This window comes from Oryctolagus cuniculus, chromosome 12 (assembly GCF_964237555.1).
Source record: "Oryctolagus cuniculus chromosome 12, mOryCun1.1, whole genome shotgun sequence".
NCBI lineage: Eukaryota > Metazoa > Chordata > Mammalia > Lagomorpha > Leporidae > Oryctolagus > Oryctolagus cuniculus.
The window spans coordinates 36,339,887-36,359,388 of record NC_091443.1 but is presented as its reverse complement, the minus strand read 5'-3'; the positions used below and the strand labels follow the sequence as shown (position 1 = coordinate 36,359,388).

Here is a 19,502-nt window from a genome sequence, read left to right as displayed (position 1 = left end):
TCATTCACTGCCAAGCTACATACCTCAACTCATGCTTTGGGTTCAATTCAGAATTGAAAAACTTGATGTTCATCATGGACCTCTGGCCATTTGGGATTGCTCAGGATGTGAAAGAAAAATGAACTTGATTAAATGGAAGAGTAGTATTATGGCCTCAGCATTTCAGTCAGTAAAGCTAGAAATGGGCTCGTCTTTTGAAGTCAGGATGAAAGATATTCTAAGTAAAATTTGTACATAACAGGGATTATGTGAGGTGAAAGAAATACTTTTTTTTTTTTTTTTGACAGGCAGAGTGGACAGTGAGAGAGAGAGACAGAGAGAAAGGTCTTCCTTTGCCGTTGGTTCACCCTCCAATGGCCGCCGCGGCCGGCGCGCTGCGGCCAGCGCACCGCGCTGATCCGATGGCAGGAGCCAGGAGCCAGGTGCTTTTCCTGGTCTCCCATGGGGTGCAGGGCCCAAGCACCTGGGCCATCCTCCACTGCACTCCCGGGCCACAGCAGAGAGCTGGCCTGGAAGAGGGGCAACCGGGACAGAATCTGGTGCCCCGACCGGGACTAGAACCCGGTGTGCCGGCGCCGCTAGGCGGAGGATTAGCCTAGTGAGCCGCGGCGCCGGCCAAGAAATACTTTTGAATGTGTCTTTGGAACAACAAAAAAGTATGTGGTTAATTACAGAATTTTAAAGAGTAGTGTTTTAAAATTTCAAAGAGAAAATGTTTTTTTTCTGTAGCTTCTAAAAGTGTATTCTAGCTGTGTGTATTCTTTACATTGTGATTTCATTTATTAGTTTGGAATGTTTTGAATCCCCAAAATATTATATATGTCATTCTTGCCCTTAAACTATTTACTAATTAAATTCAATAAATGATGCTACTGGTTATTCTTTGGAGTAGAATATAAAAAGTTGATAGTACTGGTAAAATGTTAAATTTAAATTCTTGCTTGTGTACAGTATACTTCAGCTTCAGTCATTCTCTGAATGGTGGCTTGCTGTTTCTCATAACTGGTGTGGTGCACTACTAGCATGTCTCCAAATTTAATACTGGAGAGAAGTGAAATGGTAGAACCTAGAAGTTTGCTGTGTCGCTTTAATATTTGAAGTAAGGTTTGACTGCTTTTTAGTCATCAGGTTTTCTTTCACAGTGTCACTTTTAATAGACCTGTTCAAATTCGTGCAGAGGATTCATAGACTTCATCTCTCAGCTGGAGGGGTGTCAAAAAATTTCTGGCCATCTGCAGTTTATACAATCTGTAAAAACACCCTTCTCTTCCTTATCTGTGCTTATTATAGTTTCATGAGTTTCCTAAGGAGATGACTTTATTTCTTATAATACCTGTGGAATGACTGACCTAGGGGGAATGCTTTCTAAGCAATAGGTGTGTAGAATATAAAACATTTACTAAGGCCCTGAAGGATTTCTGTAGTGGTTGCTCCCCAGAGTTCATAAAGGGTCAGAGACATCCACTTAGGATTCCAAATATTTTTTCTTGTGTGTTGTTCAGTAAATATTTCTTGAGAAGCTAGTGAATGAATCAACATGGGTCGTGTAGTGTCAAAGAACCACTCTTGTGAGCTCTGTGCCTGGTTCCAATCACAGTCATGTATTGCATACTGGTATTTTGGTTAGCTGTGGATTGTATATACAATGGTGTTCCCATAAGGTTATCTCACTTCATGAACATGGTAGCCGTCTTAGTGTAAGTATACTCTGATATTCACACAATGATAAAATTGCATAATGATGCAATGTTCAGAATTTATTCCCATTGTTTATTTTTTAAGATTTATTTATTTGAAAGGCAGAGTTACAGAAAGGCAGAAAGAGATAGAGTTTTATATATATATAAAGAGAGGAATTATATATATATAATACATATATTATTTATATATAGATAATATATATAAATATTATATATATATCAAAAGAGAGAGAGAGAAAGAGAAAGAAAAAAAAAATAAAGTCTTTAATCTGCTGGTTCACTCCCTAAATGGTTGCAGTGGCTGGAGCTGGGCTGATCTGAAGCCTGGAGCTTCTGGGTCTCCCATGTGGGTGCAGGGGCCCAAGGACTTGGGCCATCTTCTACTGCTTTTCCAGGCCATAGCAGAGAGCTGGATCGGAAGTGGAACAGCTGGGACTTGAACTGGCTCCCATATTGGATGCTGGGACTGCAGGCAGCATCTTTACGCTGTCCCCTGTCCCCACCATTAAGTGACACGTGACTTGACTTAATTTCTCTGTTGTATTTTCATTTTTTTTCGCTGGGAATAGTAGTACCCTTGTAGAACTATTGTAGTCATTAAGTAAGATAGTACATGCAAAGGCCTAAGAACAATCTCTGTTACAATCTAATGACTCAATAGGTTACTTATTAAAAGTATTATTAAAAACTAGGAGAAATGGGCAGTACTAATACTACTGCTAATAACATTTTTTTTTTTTTAATTTATTTGACAGGTAGAGTTATAGACAGTGAGAGAGAGAGAGACAGAGAGAAAGGTCTTTCCGCTGGTTCACTCCCCAAATGGCTGCTACGGCTGGCGCTGTGCCGATCTGAAGCCAGGAGCCAGGTGCTTCTTCCTGGTCTCCCATGTGGGTGCAGGGGCCCAAGCACTTGGGCCATCCTCCACTGCACTCCCGGGCCATAGCAGAGAGCTGGATTGGAAGAGGAGCAACCGGGCCTAGAACCCGGTGCCCATATGGGATGCCGCTGCTGCAGGAGGAGGATTAACCAAGTGAGCCATGGCACTGGCCCAACATTTGCTTTTATGATTTTGTTTCTTGGTGAACTGGCCTGGAAGCCTAATCATTGCTTCAATCACTAATTTTGTTTTTTAGATTTATTTATTTCTTTGAATGAGTTACAGAGAGAGGTTTGACTCCCTAGATGGCTGCAACGGCCAGGGCTGGGCAAGGCTTAAGCTAGAGACAGGGGCTTCATCTGGGTCTCCCACGTGCTTAACCACCAGTTTAAAAATTACTGAAACACAGTTATTAGTGGGTGACTTCTTGTCTAACTAATGTAATGCTTTTATATAGGAAGGCTTGATAAATGTTATATATTCATATGGATTTTATTATTTACCTTTGATATTATCTTTATGATAAATTCACATAGAAAACCCTTGAGACTGTTGTGTTAGCAATATTATGTTAGACACAATACTTTACAATTTGAGTTTATAATGTTAAATCCCACACTAGTAATATTTATGTAGTACCTTTTTTTTTCTTGCATGTGGTGTTTGTAGTGGTAATTATGGGAAGCACCAGTTTTGATACAATTATAAATATATAATTGATTATTTTATGACATGCATTAAAAGAAATATAACACTTTTGTTTTAAGGAAATTAACAGTAGAAGAAAATCATCGGCTAGAGAAGGAGGAGAAACTTTCCAAAGTGGATGAAAAGATCAGCTATGCAGCTGAAGAGCTGGAGACCTATCGGTATCATCTTTTGGGGGTGGGATGGTATCTAAAAACTCATTATTGGAAAAATAATAAAGCAACCAAAAATAAATAGCATGCTTTGTACTACATTTTTTTAATTAATTAATTTATTTGAAAGAGTTACACAGAGAGAGGAGAAGCAGAGAGAGAGAGAGAGAGAGGTCTTCCATCCGACAGTTCACTCCCCAATTGGCTGCAACAGCCAGAGCTGTGCCAATCCGAAGCCAGGAGCTTTCTCCGGGTCTCCCACGTGGGTGCAGGGGCCCAAGGACTTGGGCCATCTTCTACTGCTTTCTCAGGCTATAGCAGAGAGCTGGACTGGAAGTGGAGCAGCCGGGTCTCGAACCGGCGCCCATATGAGATGCCGATGCTTCAGGCCAGGGCGTTAACGTGCTGCGCCACAGCAACGCACCTTTACTACTTTTTAAATTCAAAGTTCTTGCTATTATGTAGTTATATAGAAAATACAAAAAGGAAGAAAATGATTCCCTTTCAGGATTGTGATTTTTAACCATCTCATATTTGAATATTGATCTCTATTATTATTACCAAGAAATTTATGAATAGACACTTATTTCAAGGTCTTTAGTTTTGGGTTCAAATGGGGAAGAATGTGTATAATATTAATTAATTTAGCAAGTGTGCAAAAAAAGAAATATGTTGCATAATTAACATTTTTCAGAAGTGTTTATAAGACTGTAAGTCTAGTTTTCATCTTGGATCACTCCTCAGTTGGTTCAAAGAAATAATAGAAAACCTAGAGAGAAAAAGGGTTAGAGTCAGCTGTATCTAAATAGTTGTGATACTTTATCTTAGGAAGAGTAAGCTTGGGTTTTATCTAAAAGAAGAAATTATCTTGTTAGTCTTATAAAGGGGATGAGTAACTTCTTCTTCTTTTTTTTTTTTTTTTTTGAAAGGTCATTAGTTTCCTATGGTCATATTAAGATTACAGATATCTGAATAAGTCTGCTAGGATCATAGTCCTTAAAATACACACACATGCAGTATAAATCTTTACATGACCTTTGTTTTCGATAAGCCTAAAGAGTAGTACTCTTAAAGTGCAATTAATATTAAAATTAGATCAGGAAGAAATAGATTTGAGAACCTCTCATGTTAACTTCTCAGTATGTGTAGTTCTGGAGTTATTTTATACATGAAGTAGAAAATTCTGGGTGTTTTTAATTAATATTACAATAGTAGAGAGTATAGTCTATTATTGTGATTATATATTAACAGTACAATAATTATTTGCTCTTCATAGAAAGCGAGCCAAAGATCTTGAAGAAGAATTGGAGAGAACCATTCATTCTTACCAAGGGCAGGTATGTGTGTATGTGCTCATAATGCTTATATTTGGATTGATAGAGAATATGACTACTTGATCAGTTGTACACTTCTCTTAAGCTGTTACATGTGGCTGTGAGATGTTTCCACATTTTCAGGTATTCAAAGAATCTTGGATAAAAAATCTTAAAGTTACCATGTCTCCTGCTTTATTGGAAAAGTGGCTTACAATTGACAAAAACAGATCTTAAATCACCATTGGGGTCTCATACTCAGGCTAGTTATCTGTTAATTGATAACTCCTATTGTGGTTGATTATTGAAAAAGAACATAGAGTGGAAGTTTACTAACTAAAAATTTTAATTGCCTTTACATATACATACATAATAGATCATATGTACACGAAAGTTTGCATTAAAATGGTGTTTACTGATGCTTGGAGTATTTTTGAATTTGTGAGTTATGTCCTAAGTCACACATAGATGTGCTTTTTATTTAATAAAAACAGTATTTAATTGATTTTGTTTTTTTCAGATTATGTCCCATGAAAAAAAAGCACATGATAACTGGGTAAGTTTTAAATTCCCTTAATATTTTTTATTTTATTTATTTTTGTTAAATGTGCTTTTTCTTCCAGAAGAAAGAAAAACACTGCACATTTAAGTTAGATGAAAAAAGGTAGTATTTAAAAAATTCACTTAATTTTAACTTCATGAATAGTGAAATTATGTTCCTTGTGCGATAAATACAATGTTATATAACAGTTATTCACAAAATCTCATTTTTCTTTCTTTGCTTTCAGCACATTGTTTCTTTTTTAAAATTTTTTTTTATTTTTTTATTTTTTTGACAGGCAGAGGGGACAGTGAGAGAGAGACAGAGAGAAAGGTCTTCCTTTGCCGTTGGTTCACCCTCCAATGGCCGACACAGCCAGCGCGCTGCGGCTGGCGCACTGCGCTGATCCGATGGCAGGAGCCAGGTATTTATCCTGGTCTCCCATGGGGTGCAGGGACCACGTACTTGGGCCATCCTCCACTGCACTCCTGGGCCACAGCAGAGAGCTGGCCTGGAAGAGGGGCAACCGGGACAGAATCCGGCGCCCTGACTGGAACTAGAACCTGGTGTGCCGGTGCCGCAAGGTGGAGGATTAGCCTAGTGAGCCGCGGCGCCGGCAGGCGATAGCAGCACATTGTTTCTTAAAAAGAGCCTATACTCTCCTAGAGTGATGGAAAGATGTGTTATAGTCATGTTCATGGATTTACATTCTTTTTTTTTTTTTTTTGACAGAGTTAGAGAGAGAGAGACAGAGAGAAAGGTCTTCTTTCATTGGTTCACCCCCTAAATGGCCGCTGTGGCTGGCGCTGCGCCAATCCGAAGCCAGGAGCCAGGTGCTTCCTCCTGGTCTCCCATGAGGGTGTAGGGCCCAAGCATTTGGGCCATCCTCCACTGCCTTCCCGGGCCACAGCACAGAGCTGGACTGGAAGAGGAGCAACTGGGACTAGAACCAGTGCCCATATGGGATGCTGGCGCCGCAGGCAGAGGATTAACTAAGTGAGCCATGGTGCCAGCTCCGGATTGACATTCTTGAGCATTGGATTACCCCTTATTGTAGACCAACTAAAAATTCTCTGGGTCTTTTAACTATTTGTAAAACAATGGGATTGGAGTAAGTGTTAACTAAAATCCTTCTAGTTCTAAAACTCATAGAGCTCTGTTACGTGCTTCTTAGTGTTGAATAACTTGGTGTACATTATAAAAAGGACCATCATGAGAAATAGTTATCTGTGCCCCAGAGGAGCTGTATAAGGAAGTGATGAGGGTGTAGATTCTGACTAATTAGAAGAAGGAGCACTAAGATGTAGGACTGTTGGCAGTAGCTGTCTTTGGAATACCTGTCCCTGGGAGGCTTCAAGGGGAGGCAGTTTGCACAGAAGATTTGCACAGTTTGCACAGTTTGCACATGGGATCTGGAATCAGCCTGACTTGATTGGTGTTCTGGCTTTTTCACCTTTCACTATTTTCCTTATGTATAAGATAGCAGTCTCAATAGTACCTATTTCATTGGTTATTGTGATGATTAATTAAGGCAATATATAGTGGTTTGTCAAGTGCCTAATACATGGTAAACATTAAGTGAATTTTTTTAAAATTATTTTTTTTTTTAAAGGAAGAATTGCAGAGAGAGAGAGAGAGAGATCTTTTTTCTTATTTTTAAGGATTTATTATTTATATGAAAGAGTTACACAGAGAGAGAAGGAGAGGCAGAGAGAGAGAGAGAAAGGTCTTCCATCCACTAGTTCACTCCCCAGTGGTTCACTCTGCAATGGCTGGAGCTGTGCTGATCTGAAGGCAGGAACCAGGAGCTTCTTTTGGGTCTCCCACATGGGTGCAGGGGCCCAAGGATTTGGGCCATCTTCTACTGCTTTCCCAGGCTATAGCAGAGAGCTGGATTGGAAGTGGAGCAGCCGGGACTTGAATTGGTACCCACAGGGGATGCCAGCACCACAGGTAGCGGCTTTACCTGCTGTGTCACAGTGCCGGCCCCATCATGAAGTGAATGTTAACTGCTGTTCATCATTATTGTTGTACAGAAGATTGGTAAATGCTTCTTAGGTATGTTGGAGTGGATCATAGGGTGTGAGAGTAGGTTTATTCAATGTTAAGATCGTTCCCAATTCTAAGAGATATTTTATTTAATTTATTTATTTTTAAATTTTTTATTTAGTAAATATAAATTTTCAAAGTACAGTTAATGGATTACAATGGCTCCCCCCCATAATTTCCCTCCCACTCTCACCCCTCCCATCTCCCGCTCCCTCTCCCATTCCATTCACATCAAGATTCATTTTCAATTATCTTTATATACAGAAGATCAGTTCAGTATATATTAAGTAAAGATTTCATCAGTTTGCACCCACACAGAAACACAAAGTGTAAAATACTGTTTCAGTACTTGTTATAGCATTACTTCACATTGGACAACACACTAAGGACAGATCCCACATGAGAAGTAAGTACACAGTGACTCCTGTTGTTGACTTAACAATTTGACACTCTTGTTCATGCGTCAGTAATCTCCCTAGGTTCTAGTCGTGAGTTACAAGGCAATGGAAGCCTTTTGAGTTTGCCGACTTTGATCTTATTCCGACAGGGTCATAGTCCAAGTGGAAGTTCTCTCCTCCCTTCAGAGAAAGGTACCTCCTTCTTTGATGGCCCCATTCTTCCCACTGGGATCTCACTCGCAAAGATCTTCCATTTAGGTATTCCTTTTTTTTTTTTTTTCCAGGGTGTCTTGGCTTTCCATGCCTAAAATACTCTCATGGGCTCTTCAGCCAGATCCGAATGCCTTAAGGGCTGATTCTGAGGCCAGAGTGCTATTTAGGACATCTGCCATTCTATGAGTTTACTGTGTATCCCGCTTCCCATGATGGATTGTTCTCTCCCTTTTTGATTCTATCAGCTAGTATTAGCAGACTCTAGACTTGTTTGTGTGATCCCTTTGACTCTTAGACCTATCAGTGTGATCAATTGTGAACTGAAATTGATCACTTGGACTAGTGAGATGGCATTGGTACATGCCACCTTGATGGGATTGTATTGGGATTCCCTGGCATGATTCTAACTCCACCATTTGGGGCAAGTCCAATTGAGCATGTCCCAAATTGTACATCTCCTCCCTCTCTTATTCCCACTCTTACATTTAACAGGGATCACTTTTCAGTTAAAATTTAAACACCTAAGAATAATTGTGTGTTAATCACAGAGTTCAACCAATAGTACTAGAACAAAACAAAGAGAAAATACTAAAATGGATAAAGTATTACCTTGTACATCAACAGTCAGGACAAGAGCTGATCAATTCACTGTTTCTCATAGTGTCCATTTCACTTCAACAGGTTTCCCCTTTGGTGCTCAGTTAGTTGTCGCCGATCAGGGAGAACATACGATATTTGTCCCTTTGGGACTGGCTTAATTCACTCAGCATAATGTTTTCCAGATTCCTCCATCTTGTTGCAAATGACCGGATTTCATTTTTTTTGACTGCTGTATAGTATTCTGTAGAGTACATGTCCCATAATTTCTTTATCCAGTCTACTGTTGATGGGCATTTGGGTTGGTTCCAGGTCTTAGCTATTGTGAATTGAGCTGCAATAAACATTAAGGTGCAGACAGCTTTTTTGTTTGCCAATTTAATTTCCTTTGGGTAAATTCCAAGGAGTGGTAAGGCTGGGTTGAATGGTAGGGTTATATTCAGGTTTCTGAGGAATCTCCAGACTGCCTTCCATAGTGGTTTAACCAGTTTGCATTCCCACCAACAGTGGGTTAGTGTCCCTTTTTCCCCTCGTCCTCTCCAGTATCTGTTGTTGCTAGATTTCTGAATGTGAGCCATTCTCACCGGGGTGAGGTGAAACCTCATTGTGGTTTTGATTTGCATTTCCCTGATTGCTAGTGATCTTGAACATTTTTTCATGTGTCTGTTGGCCATTTGGATTTCCTCTTTTGAAAAACGTCTATTGAGTTCCTTGGCCCATCTCTTAAGGAGGTTGTTTGTTTTGATGTTGTGGAGTTTCTTGATTTCTTTGTAGATTCTGGTTATCAACCCTTTATCTGTTGCATAGTTTGTGAATATTTTTTCCCATTCTGTCGGTTGCCTCTTCACTCTCCTGACTGTTTCTTTTGAAGTACAGAAATTTCTCAATTTGATGCAATCCCAGATGTTAATTTTGGCTTTGACTGCCTGTGATTCTGGGGTATTTTCCAAGAAGTCTTTGCCAGTACCTATATCTTGCAGAGTTTCTCCAATCTCTCTAATAATTTTTTTAAAAAATATATATGTTTATTTGAGAGTGGAGAGACAGACAGTGGGAGAGACAGAGAGGTTTTCCATCCCCAAATGGCCCCAATGGCCAGAGCTGAGCTGAATCCAGGAGCCAAGAGCTTCTTTTGGGTCTCCCATGCAAGTGCAGGGGCCCAAGCACTTTGGCCATCTTCTACTGCTTTCCTAGGCCATAGACAGAGAGCTGGATTGGAAGAGGAGCAGCCAAGACACCAACTGGTGCCCATATGAGATGCGGGCTCTGCAGGTGGAGGCATAGTCCAGTACGCCACAGTGCTGGCCCCATGCTTTGGTTTTGAGAGTTTGAGTGCAGATTTGTGAGTGAATTAGCTGGGGTTGCTGATGGATTTAGTTTTCTTCACCACTTCTCACCATTTTCTAAATACTTATGTAGATTATTTTTTAAAGATGGAGATTCATTAAATTCTTAGGTGTTCTAGGCACTGTATTTAAAAATATTGTACATAAATTACTCATTTAATCCAGTTAATAATTGTAGATATAATTGCAGATTTTATAGATGAGAAAACAGCTCAAGGTCACATGATCAGAGAGTGAAGGGTGGAGATTGAATTTCTAATCTTTCAGATTCTAAGTCTTGTACATTTTCTGTTACTGTACTTGAATTTGTTGTTCAGTAAATATGACATTAAATTTAAAGACACTGAAGATGTGTCCCTTACATCTCCATGAAAAGATAGTTTTCTGATTTTATAAAAACAATATTTGCTTATTAAAAGTTCAAATCAGAGCAGTTGTTTGGCTTCGTAGTTAGGATGACAGGATGCCTCCATCACATACAGCAGTGTCTTGGTTCAACTCCTAGCTCTAGCTCTTGACTCCAGCCTTTTGCTAATGTAGACCCTGGCAGGCAGTGGTGATGGTTTAAGCGATTGGGTTCCTGCCACCCACGTGGGAGATCTGGATTGATTTCCTGGCTTCCAACTTTGTCCTGACCCAGTTCTAGCTGTTGTGGGATTCGGGAAGTGAAACAGTTGTTGAGAGCTCATTGTGTCTGTCTGTCTGTCTCTCTGTCTTCTCTTTCCTCAAGGAAGTACAAAATGACAACAATAAAAGTTCAGATCATGAAGAAAGGCACAAAAAAGTAATATTGATTACTTTATTGAGCACTTTTAGACTGTAACTCCATCCAGGTCTCCCATGTGGGTGGCAAGGATCTATCACTTCCTGCCTCTGAGATACATTAGCAGGCCTCTTTTACCTGAAGCTCAAACTAGGCACTCTGATATGGGCCATGGGTATCCCAAGTGGTGGATTAGTCTGCTGTGCCACAATACCTACCACAAGCATATATATATTTATACTTAAAAAAAGGACTGTCATTATATTTTACCATTTATTGCCTGCTTTCTTTACTTAATATATTACAGATACTTTTCTGAGACCTTTCACATTTATTAAACCTTTAGTTTGTTTCTACTTTCTTACCCTTATAATTTCAGATGTTACTTTCTTCATTGACCATTTCTTTGCTCCACCTTGCTAGATTTAATCCTTTCTTCCTTTGAACTTACATAGTGCTTTGTTACATGTCCTGTAATGAATATATTGTTATTTACTGTGGTCATTTAAAATGTTTTAAAATTTTTTTATTTATATAAAGGGAGCACATTTTATGTATTTTTAAAAGACATTTATTTATTTGAAAGTCAGAGTTACACAGAGAGAGAAGGAGAGGCAGAGACAGAAAGAGAGGTCTTCCATCCACTGGTTCACTCCCCAATTGGCTGCAATGGCTGGTGCTGCACCGCTCTGAAGCCAGGAGCTTCTTTTGGGTCTTTCCACACTGGTACAGGAGCCCAAGGACTTGGGCCATCCTCTACTGCTTTCCTAGGCTATAGAAGAGAGCTGGATCAGAAGTGGAGCAGCCAGGTCTCGAACTGACACCCAAATGGGATGCTGGCTCTGCAGGCAGTGGCTTTACCTGTTACGCCACAGTGCTGGCCCCATATATACAGTTTTAAGAGCGTGATACTTCTTATCCTATCTTCCCTCCCTTCCTCCCTCGCTTTCACCCTTTCTCCTTCCTTTCTATTTTACATTTATTTTTTACATGACATACTTTCAATTTACTTTATAATCACAAACATAGTCTTCTACTAAACAGACAATTCAACTGGTAGTAAGTAGAAAAACCACTGTTCCTCAGGAGTATAGACAAGGGTTATAAACCATAATCAAATCTTAAAATGTCAGTTTCACACATATACTTTTTTTTGTATTCTGTATATTATTACAAATCAGAGAAAACATGATATTTGTCTTTTTGGAACTGGCTTATTTAAGCATAATGGCCTCCAATTGCATACATTTTGTTCTGAAAGAAAAGATTCCATTCTTTTTTATGCCTGACTGGTATTCCATTGTGTATATATATAAAAATGTGTTTTAAAAATTTATTAGAGAGAGAGAAATGTGTTCATACATGAGTGTGCCTATCTGCTGGTTCAGTCCTCACATACCTACAGTAATCAGGGCTGGGCTGGGTTGACACTGAGAGCTGGGAACTCAATCTAGTCCTCCCATGTGGGTGGCAGGAAACCAAGTGCTTATGCCATTATTGCTGCCTCTTAGGGTTTGAATTGGAATTAGGAGGTGGAGCCAGGAGTTGAACCCAAGTACTCTGATGTGGGACAAGGTTTCTTTTTTTTTTTTTTTTAAAGACAGTCTTTTTTTTTTTTTTTTTTTTAATTTATTTGACAGGTAGAGTTATAGACAGTGAGATATAGAGAAAGGTCTGCCTTCTGTTGGTTCACTCCCCAAATGGCTGCTATGACTTGTGCTGCGCCAGTCCGAAGCCAGGAGCCAGGTGCCTCCTCCTGGTCTCCCATGCGGGTGCAGGCGCCCAAGCACTTGGGCCATCCTCCACTGCCTTCCCGGGCCACAGCAGAAAGATGGACTGGAAGAGAAGCAACTGGGACTAGAACCTGGTGCCTATATGGGATGCCGCTGCTGCAGGCAGAGGATTAACCAAGTGAGCCACGGCGCCGGCCCTGGAACAAGGTTTCTTAACTGGCAGCATAACTGCAAGGCCAAATGCCAGCCCTTACTCTGTGATCATCTTTATTTGTCCTTACTACGAGATTTTTAAGTTCTGTCAGACAGAGACTGTTTCTTTCATTTCTTTACAGAATGCTTTGTGTATTGTGAATTGCTTTGCTATTATGAGTGTTCAATATTTTTATACAGCATTTTAGAGTATAGTATAGTCATTGACTGAAATCACAGTTTGACTTAAGCTTTGGGAACAAGCCAACGTCTCTAAATTGGGGTGGACAGTTTAGAGCAGTAGCAGTAAAGATGCTATTTGGGATACTTGGTCCTATATTAGGGCCCCTGGTTTGAGTTCCAGCTCCTCTGCTTCTCATTTAGCTTCCTGCTAATGTGTACCCTGCGAGACAGGAGATGATGGCTCAAGTGCTTGGGTCCTTGCCACCAGGTAGGTGACCTAGATCGAATCCTGGGCTCCTCTTTGGCCTGGTTTTGCTCTGGCTGTTTTGGCGTTTGAGGAGTGACTAGTGGGTAGAAGATCTCTCTCTGTCTCTTTGTCTTTCAAATAAAATGAATAAAAAAAAGTTAAGTATTTGTCATCAGTTTTGTATATATTTATTTTTGGTAGTATATATTTGATATCTTTAAGTAATAACTTATTACCTGTGATATTTTTGTGCCTTACACTTAACAAACAAATGTGTTACATTAATTGTAGAAAACATTGAGAGGGCCTGGCGCAATGGCTCACTTGGTTAATCCTCTGCCTGCGGTGCTGGCATCCCATATGGACACCGGGTTCTAGTCTTGTTTGCTCCTCTTCCAGTCCAGCTGTCTGCTGTGGTCCAGGAAGGCAGTGGAGGATGGCCCTAGTGCTTGAGCCCCTATACCTGCATGGGAGACCAGGAGGAAGCACCTGGCTCCTGGCTTTGGATCGGCGCAGTGCTGGCTGTAGCGGCTATTTGGGGAGTGAACCAATGGAAGGAAGACCTTTCTCTCTCTCTCATTGTCTATAACTCTACCTCTCAAATAAAAAAAAATATATATATATATATAAAAGAAAACATTGAGAAATAATTCTGGTACTGCATTGTTAATAGTTAAATAATTGGTTTATTTTACTAACAAATTGCTTTTGGTAATTTTTTTTTAGTAAAAAATTGATTACATGATTATACACTGGAAGAAGATTTATACATATAGTCTTTTTTGATAGCAAGGGCTAAAATTTAGGCTATGCTTTTCATGAATATTTATGTAATTCTTTGGCCAAGCACCTTTCTACCTTGTAGTTCAGTTTTAGGTGAATGTAATTTGATAGTATAATTCCTTTGATTTGTAAAAAGTTATATACTAAGCAGAGTTCCTTATACTTGTAAAACATTAAAGACTAAGCGACTTTACCTTCCTTTGTATGCTAGACCTAGTGGATTGTGTTAATTTGGCCAGTCTGATGTGCCATAAAACTGCTGCATCTATTCTGCAGAGTCCACAGAATGCGTTTAACCTTTCCACTTGACTGTTTGAGGTGATTGCATTTCTTGATATTTATCATGTTGTATAAACTTTGTTCTCTATAACATATACTCTGATTTTCAGTCTTTTATTAAATAAAAATATCAGACAAGTGTGATGATTTATATAATGCTGTATACTTAATGGAAATGCAACATGCACTGATTATATGCTGTTATTTTAAAAAATGGTTTTTCCTGGCATGCTGTGAAACTATTTTCAACTTTTATGGTTTCTCAGAATTATAGTGATTTTTCTCCAGAGATGATTGCCTTGTTGAAAATAGCCTAAGTTGCCATGCATAACTCTGAGTCTATTTTCATTGGCTTATGCTTACATCCTCTTACATAGCTCTTAGAATATTGGATATTCAAGTAATCCTTTATTTCACATCTAGATAGCAGCATTCATTTGCAAATACACAGTTGAACTCCAGTCTTACAAACTTATGTCATCTGCTTACCTGAAACTCATTTCCTTTTTCAATAATTCCTTAAATTTAAAAGGTTTTACTTAGATTTTATTAAAATGGATACTTAAGTGACTGTGATACTTGTATACTATCACTGTGATGTTTATGCTTATTTTTCATTTAAATTTTATATAAATATTTAAAAAATATGTTATTATCTTTAAGTTGGCAGCTCGAACTGCTGAAAGAAACCTCAATGATTTAAGGAAAGAAAATGCTTATAATAGGCAAAAGTAAGTATCTTTAACTTTAAAAACTTGATGTTAGTTATTTTTATTTTATTAATTAGGTAATAATTTTGAAAGGATAAATAAGGAAGCTCACAGTGAATTTAGCATATTTCATTGTGAAATATTTATTACTTTTTTTTGTTGATTTGAAGTACCTAGGTCACTGACTTATTACTTTGAGGAAAATTTCACAGATTTTTCTGTAGAATTTTAAGTTTTTCAAACCAGAGTAGGTGAAGGGTGGAAAAAGGGATAGAAAGGAAAGGGATAAACTTCTGACATAGTCATGCTCTTAGGAACTCAGGTTGATGATCCATCTCCCAGTTTTGTTGTACTGATGCCATTGTTTAATAGCAACAAAGTGAAAGGGAGAATAGAAGTCTGCAGTGTACAGTAGAAGGGGACAGTAATTGTGAGAATGGGCGTAGTCTTGCCAGATTGCTTTGATTTCTTGCCAGAATGTGCTGTTGGCATTATTCAATATTAGTTTAAGTCCTCTTGCTAGTCTTTTTTACTCTAAGAAATCAAAATCAGCTGATTAAATGTTCTATTTCAGGTCAGATGATCAAGAACTAGAAATAAGATTCTTTTACAATGTCACATTTTAAAGATAAGTTTAGTAGTAAAATAGTAGGATGAGTTAATATAATTTCTGCTTTTATATTGTAATTGAAATCAGTTGGGTCTCATTATGATGAAAAGCCTACATTTCTCAGAACCATGAACCTTGTGTTTTGATCTTGGCACTTGTCATTTTTTAACAAATCATTTAAACCCGATGTCAAGATGAGGGACTTGAACAGGTTGACACTGCCGTGCTCTTCCATTTCAATGATTAGGCTTTTGTGGTTTAGGACTCAAGGTAGTTTCGGTTTGAAGAAGAAACATAGCAATTCCAGCTTCAAGAGAACATCACTCTCCCTAGGCAGCAAGAAATTGGCAACCCCAGAATAAGTAGTGGGAGATACAGAAAGGTGTTTTGATCAGAGTACTTCTAGATCTGTTTCTTCCATGAAGATGTTGAGATAGTGAGAGTAGCTTGTTTATACCAGTGGCATTTTTCTTGAAATGTGGGTGGTTTCTCTTGGACAAGTAACTTAGAGATGTTTGTTCTTTATTTGCAGATTAACTGACACAGAGTTTAAATTTGAACTTTTAGAAAAAGATCCTTATGCACTTGATGTTCCAAATACAGCCTTTGGCAGAGGTAGTCTGTTTTTCTTAACCCCTCATTTAAAATACATATTATAACTTTATCTATATATACTGCACATACAATTTATATTAGTATAAATTAACACAGTTATTTAGAAATATTTTAGATTTTGCAGCCAAGAAAGATTCTGTTCTCAGCTCTCCTACAAAGTCCTTTGGGTTTTGTTTCCTTAGCAATAATGAAAATTATTGCTGCCTTCCTTTCTCAGTGGGATTTTGTAAGGTAATAAATGTTTAGTATCTTGACTTCCTTTAAAAGCCAAGCACTTGGCATATTAGTAAAGGACTAATTATTTTTTTTTGAGAAAATGAATGAACAAGGAGTACTTAAATGAAATAGCATTAGATTGTTTATTAACTATATTTTGAAATTTGCTTGAATTATAAAAATGAGAATTAAAACAGTTGGTTTTTAATTATTTAAAAGGTGACAAAAAAATCTGAGTTTTGATTGCTTTAATTACATCCAAGGGAATAACATTCTTATAAGATATATTTTATATTTCTTGTCCATTCATTATTGAGTTAGCATCTTTAATGATCTCAAACTTTTTAAAAAATAAATTTTTTCCAAATAATTTTGGGTTGAAATAGAGCTGCATTTCCGAGGCAGTGAAAATAAATTGATATTTAGGTAGAATCCCATTTTAATAACCTTTTAAGAAACTTATAATAAAAACCACTTTTGGGAGTTAAGATTCATTAAAATTAGTATGTGTCTACATTTTAAAATCATCAGATTACTACAAATTTGAAGTAGTAACAAAGTTGAAATGGGAAACTGTACAATAAGAAATTTTTATCTGAACCTATTGCAAAAGTCATAGGGAGGATAAACAATATTTTGATTTTCTGTTGTAACAGATTTGGATATTATATCAGCCACATACAGTAAAATTTAATATGTTTAAACTGTTATTTTGGTGGTATTTAAGTTTGTTTGATTTTTGTTGTTAGTTTTTGAACTTTAGAAGGATAACCATTGTTTGGGAGTAATTTGTAAAATGATAGAGCTCTTGGTTGTATTGCAGATAAATTGATGAATTAGTATATATGAACTGACTATTCACTCATGAATCAAAAGTAATTTCTGATGCTTTAGAATATTTTTTGCATTTTTCTAGTATTCAAAATCTGAGTTTTACTCAAATAACACAGTATATCTGACCCATGTTGCAACCCTCATCAGCTGAAATATCTGGAAGCATATTGCCATTAAAAACAAAACAAAACCAAACAAACTTCATGCCTTCTGAATCTTTCTGTAACTCCAAAATATATCAAGAATATCTTTGCTTAATCTGTCTGATTACTTAAATATACTAATTACTAAGATTAAGCAAATAAAGTTTTTATTAACCAAAATTTCTATTTGGTAGACACACGTTAAAAACACCAGGCTCAGGAAAATGTGGTTGTCTTCTTGAAACTGTACCTATGGAATACATAAAATCTTTTCTCTTTATATTATTAAAAAATTAAAAAGAAAACAAAAAATCCACCAGGCTCCATATTTACTTCTATAATAGCAAAAATAGCAAAACAAAGATATAATTAGTGGTCAGAGCCTGGATTGAACTTATTTAAGTCAGCAGGATGACCTGATGGTAATTGTTGAAATGGGATTCTAACTTTCTAGTGTAGCTAAATGGAACTATGAAATTAAATATGCTGTTTTAATTATTCCAGAGCATTCCCCTTATGGTCCCTCACCATTGGGTCGGCCTTCATCCGAAACGAGAGCTTTTCTCTCCCCTCCAACTTTGTTGGAGGGTCCACTCAGACTCTCACCTTTGCTTCCAGGGGGAGGAGGAAGAGGTATATTGTTTAAACATCTTTATTATTCTAAATTTCTTCCTTTATCTTTTCATCTCAACTTTAAAATGATCTATAAAATAAACATTTGGAAAATACAGGCATTCCTTGTACTTATTGCAAGTTACTTGTGGAAAAGGAGCTCTATGACATCAAGTGTATATATATTTCTCTTAGAGATTATACTACATTACATTTTGATCAAAGACTTAATGTATATATTTTTGGACCAATTTTTTGCTTTTTAAAAGCATTGTATTACACTACATAATATAAAACGTTAGAAGAATACATAACATATGATAACAGAATAATCTAGCAAAATTGTTTTTTGATGAGCCATTATTAGGATATAGAATTTTAAAAATCTTTGTTCACATTGCAGTTATGACTTTTTGTAGAAAAGCAGAAAGTGAAAGAACTTTTTTAAGAGTAAAGGAATTAAGGAGGCAGAGTTTTGGGACCTAAATCATTTAATACTTTGAAAACCAACCCATAATTGTTTGCTCAAATTTCTATAACTACCTGAAGCTTAAGCAGTAGATTTTGTTTTTCTGCATTTCCTTTGCAGCATCATGCTGTTGTTACATAGGCTCTACTGCCTTTGAAAACTTTGTGCCTGGAGTTTTCTTCTTTTGATTTTGTACCATACTTTCTTCACTTGTTCAGTGGCTGTAAAGTTTTTCTTTGATATGTGAGAAAATGCAAAGTTGCAGATTTATTTCGAAATCTAAGTCTTAGATTTTCAGACCCAAGTCTATGTTATACAAGAAGTGATGGCATTCTTCACCATTGAAATGTCTCCACTCTTTTATTCAGTGCTTTTAGCAGATTAAATCTGAGGTAGGAACATGAAGTAATGGGAGAAAATAAAAGCACCAAGCTAAATCCATCATACCAAAACTCATACACTCAAATTGATGTTACTCGTCTTAAGATTCTTCTTGGGAGTCTTTGAATGTACCTGTTGAAGCTGCCATTCTAAATATTTTTGCATCTCCTCCTTTGGAACTGCTTTATAAGAATATGTGAAAATCAGTTTTGTACTTTATGGTCTTGAGATGTTCTCCCTTTTCCCATTTTCTGTTTATATCATCTTTATCCGTCCTCAGTTTGCTCCACATAGAACCGGTCCTTCCCACCTTGCAGTCTGCCTGCACGTAGGGTCCATAGTCCAAGACCATTTCACTTAAAAAAGAATGCTGATGAATACTATGTTAACTTCATATAGCACAAATGGTAGCAACTAGCAGTCTTGAAAAATAGTGCCCTTTACATTAGGATATAATTGGCTAAACTGCAAATATGAATCATTGGAAGTTGAATTATATAAGTCAAGGATTGCTTGTAGTCAATTCAATATTTGGAATAAGAGTAAAAATTACCTTTGATTTCTCCTCTCCTATTTAAATTTTTAACTTTCTTCTCCTATTTAATTGCTTTCAAGACAAAGTGTGTTTAGATTATTTGCAAAGGTGTTTTACTATTTGATAAAACATTACAGAAGTTCTAGGTAAGTTTTCAGTAGGTCTTAAAAGGGTTGTTTTAGCTTTTGAAAGTTTGTATGATCTGCCAAAGAAGGATGAAGAATGCTCTTCCTTTTGCTTCTTTTTATTATTTTTAAATATGAAAGTTTATATGAGATCCTCAGAGTCTTCAAAATGTTA

At 37.3% G+C, this 19,502-nt stretch overlaps 1 protein-coding gene across 25 annotated transcripts in view; it reads left to right on the top strand.

The window, feature by feature from the left end:
* The window catches only part of MIA2 (MIA SH3 domain ER export factor 2), a 116,881-nt gene that overhangs the window by 73,924 nt on the left and 23,455 nt on the right, over window positions 1-19,502 (top strand). For 17 of the 25 annotated variants that reach the window (XM_051822174.2, XM_017348272.3, XM_008269520.4 and 14 more), the window contains 6 exons: window positions 3,348-3,449; window positions 4,717-4,777; window positions 5,274-5,309; window positions 14,741-14,808; window positions 15,930-16,012; window positions 17,710-17,838. In XM_051822174.2, the coding sequence (XP_051678134.1) occupies window positions 3,348-3,449; window positions 4,717-4,777; window positions 5,274-5,309; window positions 14,741-14,808; window positions 15,930-16,012; window positions 17,710-17,838 (479 nt within the window). The remainder of the gene's footprint in view (window positions 1-3,347; window positions 3,450-4,716; window positions 4,778-5,273; window positions 5,310-14,740; window positions 14,809-15,929; window positions 16,013-17,709; window positions 17,839-19,502) is intronic. The other 8 variants (XM_008269522.4, XM_008269521.4, XM_070053727.1 and 5 more) reach the window with 1 other exon arrangement.